The sequence below is a fragment of the Leptidea sinapis genome, chromosome 1 (genome assembly GCF_905404315.1).
Source record: "Leptidea sinapis chromosome 1, ilLepSina1.1, whole genome shotgun sequence".
Taxonomy (NCBI): Eukaryota; Metazoa; Arthropoda; class Insecta; order Lepidoptera; family Pieridae; genus Leptidea; species Leptidea sinapis.
In genome coordinates this window covers 1324613-1337450 of record NC_066265.1, presented here as the reverse complement: position 1 = coordinate 1337450, position 12838 = coordinate 1324613, and the positions used below count along the sequence as shown (strand labels likewise).

The window sequence follows — 12838 nt, the reverse complement described above, 5'->3', positions numbered from 1 at the left end:
TATTAAGAAAGTAATTTATGTTATAGTAAACTTTACCACATAAACAACATATTTTAACAATTCTTTTAAATTTCGTAACACATTTGTTTTGTACATTTTCTGAGATCATGTTGTGAAAGAATATACATCGCCAAATAAATGACTTACTAACTTGACTTTAACCGAGTGGTAGGCATAACAAGTTTATGATTTTTCCGCATTTAAACATTATGATCGTCGCAGTTTCTACTAAATGTGTACTGTACTACTCGCTTATAAACATACAGAAAAATAGTCAAAAATGTATTGAGACAGTTAAAAATGTTTAATTCTTTAAATTTTTCCCTTAATGATTCTTTAGAATTTATGTTATAAATAGCATGAATAGTCCTGATTCTGCAGCACAAAGACAGTATTAATATCGGCCGAAATGCCCCATAATAATATACGAGTCCTGTAGCAAGGAATAATTGTGTTGATATGGATAGTGGCCAAGATGTATTATGGGTTTATTGATCTTATAAACATGATACAATTAAGACAGAATGGACGGGAGAAAATTTTTTGGTTTCCATGTCGCATCTATTTTGCGCATCTGAAAAAGAAAACAGATATGTGCAAATTTTGATTTTGTCAAAAGGGTTTGCATCAGTACCTAATCACTCAACCCAGTGGCGTGCATTGGTTTTCTAGCCAGGTAAGCACTGTAGCTCTAACTAGTCGTAGAACCGCGCTCTAGTCTGACAGTACCAGGTTTTGAAATCTACAAACTGGAGTTGTTTGAGTTTCGCAAGTAGTTTCCGTACCATATGATTTTTTTTTTAAGGAATAGGAGAACAAACGAGCGTACGGGTCATCTGTTGTTAAGTGATCACCGCCGCCCACAATCTCTTGCAACACCAGAGGAATCACAGGAGCGTTGCCGGCCTTTAAGGAAGGTGTACGCGCTTTTTTTGAAGGTACCCATGTCGTATCGTCCCTGAAACACCGCACAAGGAAACTCATTCCACAGGTTTGTAGTACGTGGAAGAAAGCTCCTTGAATACCGCACTGTGGAGGACCGCCACACATCCAGATGGTGAGGATGATATCCTAACTTGTGGCATGTCGTGCGAAGGTGGAATTCGGCGGCAGGAATCAGGTTAAACAGCTCTTCGGAACACTCCCCGTGATAAATGCGGTAGAAGACACACAATGAAGCGACGTCTCTACGCAACGCCAAGTGATCCAGCCGTTCACAGAGCACTGGGTCCTCGACAATTCGAGCTGCTCTGCGTTGCACGCGGTCAAATGGATCGAGCTGATACTGGGGTGCGCCAGACCAGAGATGACAGCAATACTCCATGTGTGGCCGGACCTGCGCTTTGTTGAGCGCTAGTATGTGGGCCGGCTTGAAGTATTGCCGTGCCCTATTAATGACGTCCAGTTTTTTTGAAGCCAATTTGGCTTTGCCTTCCAGATGACCACGAAATTGGCAATCGCTCGAGATTTCGAGACCCAGTATTCCGATACTAGGCGAGGCTTTGAGGGAAGTGTTGTCGAAGAGCGGTGATACGACAAATGGTTTTTTTTTAGTGGTAAACGCGCAAACTTGAGTCTTCTGGGGGTTGCATTGGACAAGGTTAAATTTTCCGCATCCCGCGACCTTCTCAAGAGAGGACTCGATAGAAGACACAAGTTTCTTCCGGCCTGGTCGACGATTTCCCGAGAGAGACCTGCATGGCCCGTGTATATGGCATCACCAGTGCTGTCGTCTGCATAGCAATGAATGTTGGAGGTGTCCAACATATCATTGATATGCAGAAGAAACAGCGTGGGAGACAGCACACAGCCTTGGGGCACTGCAGAATTCACGGGCTTCGGGTTCGAGCAATATCCGTCGACAACGACCTGTATGCTACGCCCAGTGAGGAAGCTGGAGGTCCACTTGCATAAGCTCTCGGGAAGCCCAAATGATGGAAGTTTGGAGAGGAGCGCCTTGTGCCATACACGATCAAAGGCCGTCGCTATATCCAGGCTAACTGCCAGGCCTTCCCCCTTGCTTTCAATAGCCGCAGCCCATCTATGTGTCAGGTATACCAGAAGATCACCTGCCGACCGACCATGGCGAAACTCGTATTGTCGGTCGTTGATCAACTCGTGACCCTCTAGGTATACCAAGAGCTGACGGCTAATTATGCTCTCCATGATTTAGGAGAGCAGGGAGGTGATGGCAATAGGCCTGTAGTTTGCCGGATCCGAACTGTCTCCTTTTTTTTGGATCGGATGGACAAGGGCAGACTTCCATGATTCAGGGACTACGCCTTCAGAATAAGAGTGCCGGAATAAACGCGTTAGCACCGGCGTCAACTCAGGGGCACACGTTCTGAGCACGATTGGAGAAATGCCATCCGGCCCGCTCGACTTCCTGACGTCCAACGAAAACAGAGCTCGCCTAACAGTTTTTTGTCTGAACTGTACTTCAGGCATAGAGCTCTGACACCGCGGGATGGTCGGCGGTGTTTTTCCGTTGTCGTCAAGAGTCGAGTTGGAGGCGAAAAGAGTGCACAAGAGATCGGCTTTCTCTTTTGCCGTATGGGCCAGGGTGTCATTCCTCATGTGCAACGGCGGCATGGACTTAGAGGGTTATGGCTTAAGAGGAAACAAACCCTGCCCCAAGGGTAGGATGCAAAAAAGGAACGCATCCTATCCCAATCTGCTGACTTGTAGTGCCAAACGCGGCGGGTCGCTGGTGGTCTGCGACGTTGGCGTCGGATAGGCACTACACTCCTGACCAGGCAATGGTCGCACGTTCCGAGAGGGTCGTCGACAAAGACCTGGTAACCATCAGGATGTGTAGTCAGCAGAAGATCCGGTAAGGACGCCTTGTGGCTATCCACATCCGGGAGCCACGTTGGCGACTCAACCAATTGGGACAGACCATACGCCAATGTAAACTATGTAAACAATGGCCACCGGTCCTCGACACTAACCTATGCGAAACATAGCGGCATTAGGCCGCTACTTCACGCCGGTATTCTGCGTGAGTGTGGTAATTAACCCGGACGAGTCTGGCCCGATTGCTGACGTCAAAAGACGGCAGCGTGACTCTCCCACTTCTAAAAAGCCCTTAGTCGCCTCTTACGACACCCATGGGCCTGGGGCTATTCCGTTTACGCCCCGGGAAAAGTACAGGGCAAACCAAATATGATCAACCTAATATTAGAGTTTGTGTCATTCAAGGAACAAGTATACCTTAAACTGCTTTCTTATTTTATCTCAATAACCTAACCATGCCTGTTCATTTAACAAAAAATATTTGATAGTAAAATTCTAAGATTACACATATTTTCATTTTTGCCGCCATTTACTCACAAATCTAAAATTTCATGCGTTTATGATAATATTTATACCTTTAATTATTATTGAAAACTCTTAATAAAGTAATATTATTTTGAAACGTTTGTGGTTTCAAAAAAGCGCTGTCGGCTTCTTAGTTCATATTATAATTTTAATACTATTCCTTAGCTTTTCGAGATAATATTATTATGCCTACTTGATATATATATCTATAAATTCACTTACCACTTCTTTTGCCGGTTTTTTCGGGCTGTAACTTGTTTTGATTACTATAACATTAGTTATGGGTCGGTCGAACGGTAATTTTTCACCAACACAAATATCTCAAAAATGCTTGAACATTACTCGTAAAAGTACTGGTCTATTAAAAGAAAAATTTTTTATTTTATTTATTATTGAAACTGTAGTTACCTATATCATAACCGGCACACAAATTTAATTTATCTATTACTTATATTTTTAAGACCAATACCTATTTTAAACACAAATCACACATCAACTTTTAATCACGGGTCACGGATGACGGAGTGAACTATAATAAAAATAAAATATTAATTATTAATCAATGAATATACCTATTTAATCTACTGATTCTCACGAAGACAAAAAAGCGAAATAGCCATAAACTCCTAATATGGAGGAAGTGAGACAGATGTGGGGTAATCGGTTTATCTCTCTACAAATCGTAAGTAGGCATGCCTACCTAGCCGCCCATACATTGCTGAATATCGTTTAACTGTGACCAATACTTTTCTAAATAAGATCTATGAAATACTCGTTGCGTCGTATAGGCATTTTTGGGACTGCCTACCGTACGAATGTAGTATGTATTTCTAGCGTAAGGAAATATTGAATGAGTCGGTGTTCAATAGAAGTTTGGTTATAGAATAACGGAAGCACCTTAATCAACTTTATTATTTCATATTTTATTTTTATTATATATTGAGTAACTGTATTTATTTATTTTATTTAATACTTTCATAACGAGGTAGGCAATGCCTAAAGGCATATATGGAATGCACGCCCCTGACTCAACCAACAGTTGACTCACATCTATAACCGAAACGATTTTAATAAAACTTTCAGACAACAGCACAGAGATAGACTAGACCTTAAAAGGGAAATTTGCTACCTTTTATTGCAAAAAAAATAAATGGAGGGGTTGAAATAGGGGATGGCAGTTTGTATGGAAATTCGTTATTATCGAAGATAAAATCATTAAACTTTAAATTACGCCACTCGATATAAATAATTTATTAACATTTATTCGAGTATTTTTTTACTTTGACCTACATGGAGATGAAATGGGAGATTAAAGTTCACAGGGAAATATTATTAAAGAGACTGTCTACAATGACAAGGTATATGCGCTGTATAATATGAAGAGCGCTGCCAGCAGCGCAAAGAGCAGTTTGTATGTGTATTATTTTAAAAGTATCCTAAAAAGTAAAAAGGAACTGCCCAAAGTCACTATTCACAATATATAGGTCGATAAAGTTCTTTACATTAAACGATTTACGTCGGTCGCTAGCTTCCTACATAGCTAGTCGAAAAGACTAGGATTTGTAAGGTAAAATATAACTCTGATAGTGCATAATAGTAGTAATCTTATCGACCGAAAAATCTTACTTTTGAAATTCAAATTATCGATCGTCATATTAAGGTAATCTTTTGTTACAGATGCGTGAAAAATAGATCAGAGGAGCTGGGAGGGTAATGGCATTTCATCATCATTATGTTGCAAGCTTACAATGAAAGTCGTAATTTTACAGGAGATGTATTTAATGAGCCAAATGCAACTGAAAACACGCTTAATGAAATTTGTACTACAGACGGAAGTAATTTCTTATCATCTGCAGTATTCCATCTCATTGTATATTTCATGTACTGCTCAGTGTTTGTTGTAGCATTAATTGGAAATGGACTTGTGTGTTTTATTGTCCATTCATCACCACGGATGAAGACTGTCACAAATTATTTCATTATGAACTTAGCGGTTGGAGATATTCTAATGACGATTCTGTGTATTCCATTTTCATTTGTATCAATGCTAGTGTTAAGGTATTGGCCTTTTGGTATGGTGATGTGTAAAGTAGTGAATTATTCTCAGGCCGTGTCTGTGTTTGTTAGTTCATATACATTGTTAGCTATATCAATAGATAGGTATTTGGCTGTGATGAGGCCATTGAAGCCACGTTTGGGAAGTGTAGCAGCGAAGTTTATAGTGAGTTTTGTATGGGCAGGCGCATGTGCTACTGCAGCGCCGATATTTGTTGTTTCAAATATCAAAAGACCGACTTCTTGGCATGACATCTGTGAGGCGTAAGTATAATTACAAATTTATGAGACCTCTAAGCTTGCTGTACTTTTACCGAATCATAATATGGCTAAATATTGCAATAATATTGTTATTTAATGTGCCGGCTTTACAATAATTCCCGAACAATATGTATATCGCATTAATAAATTAATAACTTTTGCTTGACGTAGTTCTTGAAAAACGTTCCAAGCCACAAACATCATATTTTAAGGAATTCGTGTTGAAAGTTTAATAAACATTAGTGTATTCCATACATGTGGGTTGGGATACTAAGTCATGATGTCATTTAAAGAGTGACAGTAGGGCTGTCATTGTTTTGTTAAGTCTGTTAATATGAATCACGTGACCAGTTTTGTGTTCTTAACTCCAATTCCGACATGATTGTGGTTCGGAACGTTTTCCTGGAATTACGTGCAATTTAGAACGCGTTGAAAATTGTGAAAATATCGAGCGATTTGTGGATTTTTTTTATAGTCGCGCGATCAAATATGATATGTAGCCGAAACAATGTTAATGTAACTGGAAATAATGTAGCAGGGTCTTGAAATTTAGCCGTTAAAAGTTGTCTGCTTAAAATTAGCATTACATTTACTTTAAAAAATGTTTACTTAAATTATACATATACTAATAAAACTATATTCCTACCAAATTTCAAGTCTCTCCGCCTTATGGTTCGAGTGATATCGTGATGATTGAATACATAGGTGGAAATCTCTTAAATGTTGATAAACACACAGAAAATCTATGCACCATCGACAAAATTGATTCATGATCCACTTTGTCGATGGTACATAATTTAATAGCAAAAAAAACAATAACTTATATATAGAGCATATTAATTATCTGCAATCTTGAGTTACTCTGTGTCGTATTTTCATCATTTAATATACACATAAGAATAGCATAGAAACAAAAGGCAAAATAATTGGTTTAATCAAAATACAAATTCAAATTCAAATATTTTTATTCAAAATAGTATGTGACGTCACATATTGAAAGTTAAAAAACTACCACCCATTCAAATATGAATGCCTCAGGCATGAGAAAAACGGGCGCAACAAACTCAGCGGGCTTTTTTATTCATCAAAAAAATATGTTTACAAAGTAACATTGTACAATTAAACTTACTATTTAATAGCCTGAGGGCGGTCGCTCCATTCCCAATTTGTGTGATCATTTTTTAACCATTCTTTTGAATAACATAATATTTTTGTTTTGAACATTTTCTGGGATCTTGTTGTAAAGGCATATACATCGCCCCAAAAGACTTACTAGCTCGATTTAGCCGAGTAGTATGCATTATAAGCTTACAAAAACTCACAGCTCAAGCTTACAGCTCTGGAATTAATTGAATTATGTGTATATTTACAGCGATGTATGCCTTGAACAGTGGGAGTATGTAGAACAAAGTCATCAGTACTCCTGCGTCTTGATGCTGCTGCAGTTTGGTCTACCGCTCACAGCACTAGTGTTGACATACACCAGGATTGCACACATGGTGTGGGGAGGTAGACCTCCTGGTGAAGCTCAGACTGTAAGAGATTTGCGTCTACAATTGGCAAAAAGAAAGGTAGATTTTGATCATATAGAAAATATTTCTATATAAAAGGAGTACAAACAAGCGTACGGGTCACCTGGTGTTAAGTGATCACCACTGCCCACATTCTCTTGCAACACCAGAGGAATCACAGGAGCGTTGCCGGCCTTTAAGGAAGGTATCCGCGCTTTTTTTTTGTAAGTTTCTCATGTCGTATCGTCGTATTTTTTGTTTATGCCAGCTTCGCCAATTACATACATTTTAATTACATCCGCCAATTGGATTTTTATTTTAACTTGTTCAGGAGGAAAAGTAGACAATCCTTCTGATGTTAAGGGGCTAAAATAAATAATACCTTTTTTTATATAATTATAATAATTACGTTTGAATATTGTTGATGCATGGCTACACATGGATTGTTTTTAAAATAATAATTGTTTTTGTAATAATATGGCGAATCTGTAAAAAAACATTTAAGAGTGGCAATGAACTTCTCGCCACTTCTTCTCATTAAAACTCAACCTCTCGAGACACTTCTATAAACACCCAGTGTGTTAAATGTTAAAATGTAATAAGTATAACTTTTGACATTATGTGACATTTCTTGAACTTATTGACTAAATCTGATTTGAGTATGTTTTCATTAGATTTAGAAGCGGACAGTTTTAAGTGTAAGTTTTGAATAGAATTTAATATCTAGGGTTATTATATATCGATGTTTGTGGATCAAAAATCGGTCACCTGTGAACGTGTGAAATCACCAGTAATCAAAATCACTTCCCAGTCATCCTTCATTGACAAATACACCAAACCAATTTAATTTATTTTCTGTAGAGTTTATTTGAAAACAAAATTTATAAACGATGCGGGACTCGAACTTGCGTGAGCGCTCTTCGACTGAGTCAACCATTCGAGTAACGTATTGTTCATAAATCTCTAAAATGTCTTGTTCAACTCTCAGGTTGCAGCTTCATCTACAGGATCTACTTTACAGTTGATAACCTGCTCACCCCAATATTTGCATATTAGGAAATTGACATGAGATATCGCTCTTTCAAATCTAAGCAATTTGTTATTTTTTTAAAGTGTACTCTCTCTTTTATAGTGATAGTCTTCTGAATAGTTCGAATGGTTCGTTCATCTCATATTCTCAAGCACCCATAGAACAATTTTCCATTTGAACCAAAGAGAATAAAAATTTAACTGACAAGGCCCCTACACAATATGTTACAAACATTCACAACAAAATACAGCGCGATCACCATCAAGTTATCTGTGCCTGTTTTAGTAACATATGACTGACTGCCCATGTAACGTTTTCAATTTCAAAAGTCCACTTTTTTTGTTGTGAATTTGAATTTTTCAATGATACATAGTAAATACCGACGTTAGTCGTCTACCGCTTATAGCTACCGCTTAGACTTTAGCCAACCTAGCGAAACTCTAAGAAAAAAGCGATTCACTCGATTGTATGAAACGTGTAGTCATTGATAGATTAACAGATGACGGCTATAAGCTTGTAAAAAATGGAGATAGCCAAAATCCACTACGTTTTAAGGAACTGTTCGCGTTCAAACTTACCCGAATTGTATTTCGTCGACAATCACCATACTGTAATTACTTATATGTCAAACTTATATCAAATGACTACACGTTTCATATTGAACTAAATTTCAATTTTTACTTAGGGAGTCCCGCCTCATATTACAGTACTTACATCCTCTCTGAGATAGACTTAGAACAGTTACTACTTGTGAAGTTTTTAAATAATCCGTATATTATTCAACAGTAAATTGCCCCACGGGAAGGCAGATGACTGCTATATATTTACGAGTATGCGGTTTTATTTCGATGAAGGGATTTCATAAGTACCTGATACGGGATTTCATACCTGCAAAAAAAGTACACAATTTTGTTTCTGATTAAAAACAAGACACACTTAATCACACATTGGAGACGTTTAAACTACCTTTGTTTTTAAATCAGTCCTTGCTTGCTGCTCAATCAGTGGCTCTAATATATGAGTTAGTTGTGAAGTAAAATATTTACCTTTTTTTGTGTATTCAGCATCGCTCAGTACAAAGGGTTCAATTAATACAGAAAGCGTATGTCGGGGCCGTTTCACCCTCTAACTCTTCTACTTAATATGCGAAGAAGTCAACAATAAACTCTTCCTCGTTAATTTTCAACCGCAGGCAGTCAGATAATCTCAAACTTCCTGCGTTTTACTTCATACAATTCTGTGTTTTCTAGCTAAAATCGTATATGAACTCTACTTTTACTGGTCCGTACCACTCGTAGTGTTCTTTGATGTTTGAATTTTTTCGATTGTGAAATTCTGAGAATTCACGAATTGTTTCTTTCTAAAAAAAATATTATCGATTTTTTTACTTTATCATTAAAAGTGCAGTTACTGCAGCAGATATTCTTTTTATTATATAGATGATAAGGATGATGGTGACTGTAGTTGTGGTGTTCACCGTGTGCTGGCTTCCTCTCAACGTATTTATCGTAAGTAATTTCAATTAAATAAATTTTCAACACCCTTGCCCGTAACATGCATACACAGTGAACGATACTATACTAGCGGCACGCTATGATGGCCGTTTTGAAATATTATAATAGTGATGTGAAATGTCAATTTATTCTCGAAAATTGACAATTGACAATAAAGAACAGTAATTTGCTCCTTCAATGTAATTATTAATTAATTCGAAGCTTCATGAGTGGACAAAGTTTTAAGCATGTTTGATGTTATGTTGCCTTGGTACTTCATAGCAAGTGATGTATATGTCGCAGGTATATTCTCAAAGCTGTTATATTATAATTTCACTAGTGATATTGTAATTTACCGGTAGATTGTCAATCGACTTCATTTCTTACAATTTAACGGCCTGCTTTTAGTGTCATTGTAATGTCACATGGACATCTTATAAATTTAAACGAGCAATTCTTGTATATATAAATTTATAATCTGAATCTCGGAAACGGCACCAGCGATTTTCATAAAATTTAGTATAAAGGGAATTCCGAGGGCGATAAATCGATCTAGCTAGATAATTAGGTCAATTTAAAAAAATGTAGATTTATCCGTGTTTCAATGAGGAACATTAGAACACAAAGGTAAATTTCGCCACTATAATAGCTCAGATGGAACATTGGGTGATCCGGAAAGCAGAAGACCCCGGTTCGTATCCATATCAGATGATAAGTTTTCTTTTTGTTAAAGTTTTGTGCATTGTTAAAAATTCGAGCAAGACTCGGTCGTCCGGCTATTTATAATAAATCTATGTATATTACAAATGAACTTAGCAGTGTGAGACGTCGAGCGTACTGATTGGTCAGATATTATTCAAATGCAATTCGCAACACAATAATAGTAAACATTGATTTTACAGAAATAAACTTTTGTCAATATTGCAATGGTTTGATCGAATCATTAAATAAAGCAGCCAATAATAAATGTTTTCTTGGAAAAGAACATATTACAATCAAAATGAAGAAGACAACATCTTATTTTATTATTAGGTTGCTAACTCTATTAATTTTTTTCTCAACACTGAACTTAGCGCACTCTGCTGGTACATTTGAAAACGAATTCACGTGCCAATTAAACATCAGCATAATTCGGCATTGTGCGGCACTGAAGGCTGAATTACGCGTAGATAAGTAGTCGACTTAATTTTAAGTAAATCTTAAGTGACTTGAGTTTAAGTGCGTGTCCAAACATATTTAAGTAGTTTAGCTCTTTAGTTCACTAAAGATGGCCGATGAACAACGCCAGGAAGTCGTAAATTCTGTTCTTAGTTTTCTAATTAGTGCGGATTTGGACGAAATTAAAGATGAAATAAGTAGGGATATCACAATACCGAAATAGATATTTATGCTTCCACTTTTACAAGGAAATACCCACACGAACTCTTGACCCAACACCGATTCGCGAACTTATGCATCTACCTAAATTGTACCTGTCCAAACGTGTCAAGTGATAAGCTCCGACCACCAACTTACCCGAAAATTAGACAAAATTCTATTCTACTTTGACGCAAGTGACACTAAATTTTAAGTGGCAACTTGTTACTAAATTCACTGTTTACACACGATAAGTCACTTAAAATTTAGTAAATTACTTAACTACTTAGTACATTTAAACCAGCCTTGAGTCGCATTATGCTCTGTAATTGGAAAACTACACTATAATAATATAAAGTGTGGTTCCAAACTAACTCCGTACCAAACAGCAATGCTAAATGATGAACCCGTTTCTGTAGTGTTTCTTAATTCCTGATCATTATGTTTTCAATTGTATACCTTCTTTTTATTTTATACAATATGTAATTGTTATAATAAATAATACTTGTATTATATTGATTAACTATCGTTTCACACTGATATAACTTTTCAACGAGGAATTGTGGAATTTATTGCCAATTATTCTCAACAAACAGCTTTACAAGAAGGTACAGGTACTAAAAATGTAATTGGTGCTCCAAAAGCGTTAATGGACCTACTTAATTAGAAATATTTGTCTTTGACTAATGGGAGGGGCTTTAGATACTACGAAAAACATCTTAAAAGATATCTATGAGGTTGAAAATAATCTAATGATTCTCCTCCAAAAATTATAGTAGCAGCAGTAACGCAAATAATATTTTGAAGTTATACTTTACTAGCCGCGTTATGAAAAAATGACGAGAGTGAAATTTAAGGAAGCGTTCGCATCACTGTAACACAAAAGTGAAGTTGGTTCCTAAAATTTTCTGACGTTTGCGACATTCGTTATTTTGTTTTTGGTTTCTTCGTCCATTATTAGGATAGGCAAAGGGTTCAATCCCGTACAGCCGTATTCGTTATTTAATAATCAATTGTCAAAGCCATTGTTGCAAGATTTTTACATTATTATTTTTTCTACACACGTAGAATAGCACGAGGAAAAAATAATTTTAAGGATTTTTGCTTTGTTAGGCCTAAGAAGTAAAACTTCTTGCGTGCATACATAAGTACACACACACTTTTTTTTGGCAATTTGTAGATTCTCTGGACAATTCATGAGCAGGACATGGAGTGGGCTATGTGGCCCGGAATGCCGTACGTGTGGTTTGCCGCCCACTGGCTGGCTATGTCACACTGCTGCTACAACCCCGTCATATACTGTTACATGAACTCCAGATATCGACGAGGATTTCAACAGGTAAGAGCGAGTAACTACTGAATTAAATATGAGCAGTTTCTCGCACAGCAAGATTCCTTAAAGAAAAAATATATACAACTGTATAGGGAGTTACTTACCTGGAGTAAGTTTGGTTGCGCAACCAATTTTTTTTATGAAATTAAGGGACGAGACGAGCGGGACGTTCAGCTGATGGTAACTAATATGCCCTGAGCATTGAGCATAACATTGCAGCGACGCTCAAGTTTATTGAAAAATCCAAAAATTCTGAGCGGCATTACAACTACGCTCGTCATCTTGAGACATAAGATATCAAGTGCCATTTGCCCAGTAATTTCACTAGCTACGGCGCCCTTCAGACCGAAACACAATAATGTTGACACATTACTGCTACACAGCAGCAATAGGCGCCGTTGTGGTACCCATAATCTAGCCAGCATCCGAAGCAAAGGAGCCTGCCCCAATGGAATTTGGTGGCGCGACTGACTCGGAC

General features: G+C 37.4%; 1 protein-coding gene across 5 annotated transcripts in view; it reads left to right on the top strand.

The window, feature by feature from the left end:
- Positions 1-12838, top strand: part of LOC126979892 (RYamide receptor-like) — a 55340-nt gene that overhangs the window by 40324 nt on the left and 2178 nt on the right. For all 5 annotated transcript variants that reach the window (XM_050829473.1, XM_050829506.1, XM_050829497.1 and 2 more), the window contains 4 exons: positions 4999-5640; positions 7010-7208; positions 9618-9686; positions 12208-12366. In XM_050829473.1, the coding sequence (XP_050685430.1) occupies positions 5054-5640; positions 7010-7208; positions 9618-9686; positions 12208-12366 (1014 nt within the window). In that variant the 5' untranslated portion in view covers positions 4999-5053. The remainder of the gene's footprint in view (positions 1-4998; positions 5641-7009; positions 7209-9617; positions 9687-12207; positions 12367-12838) is intronic.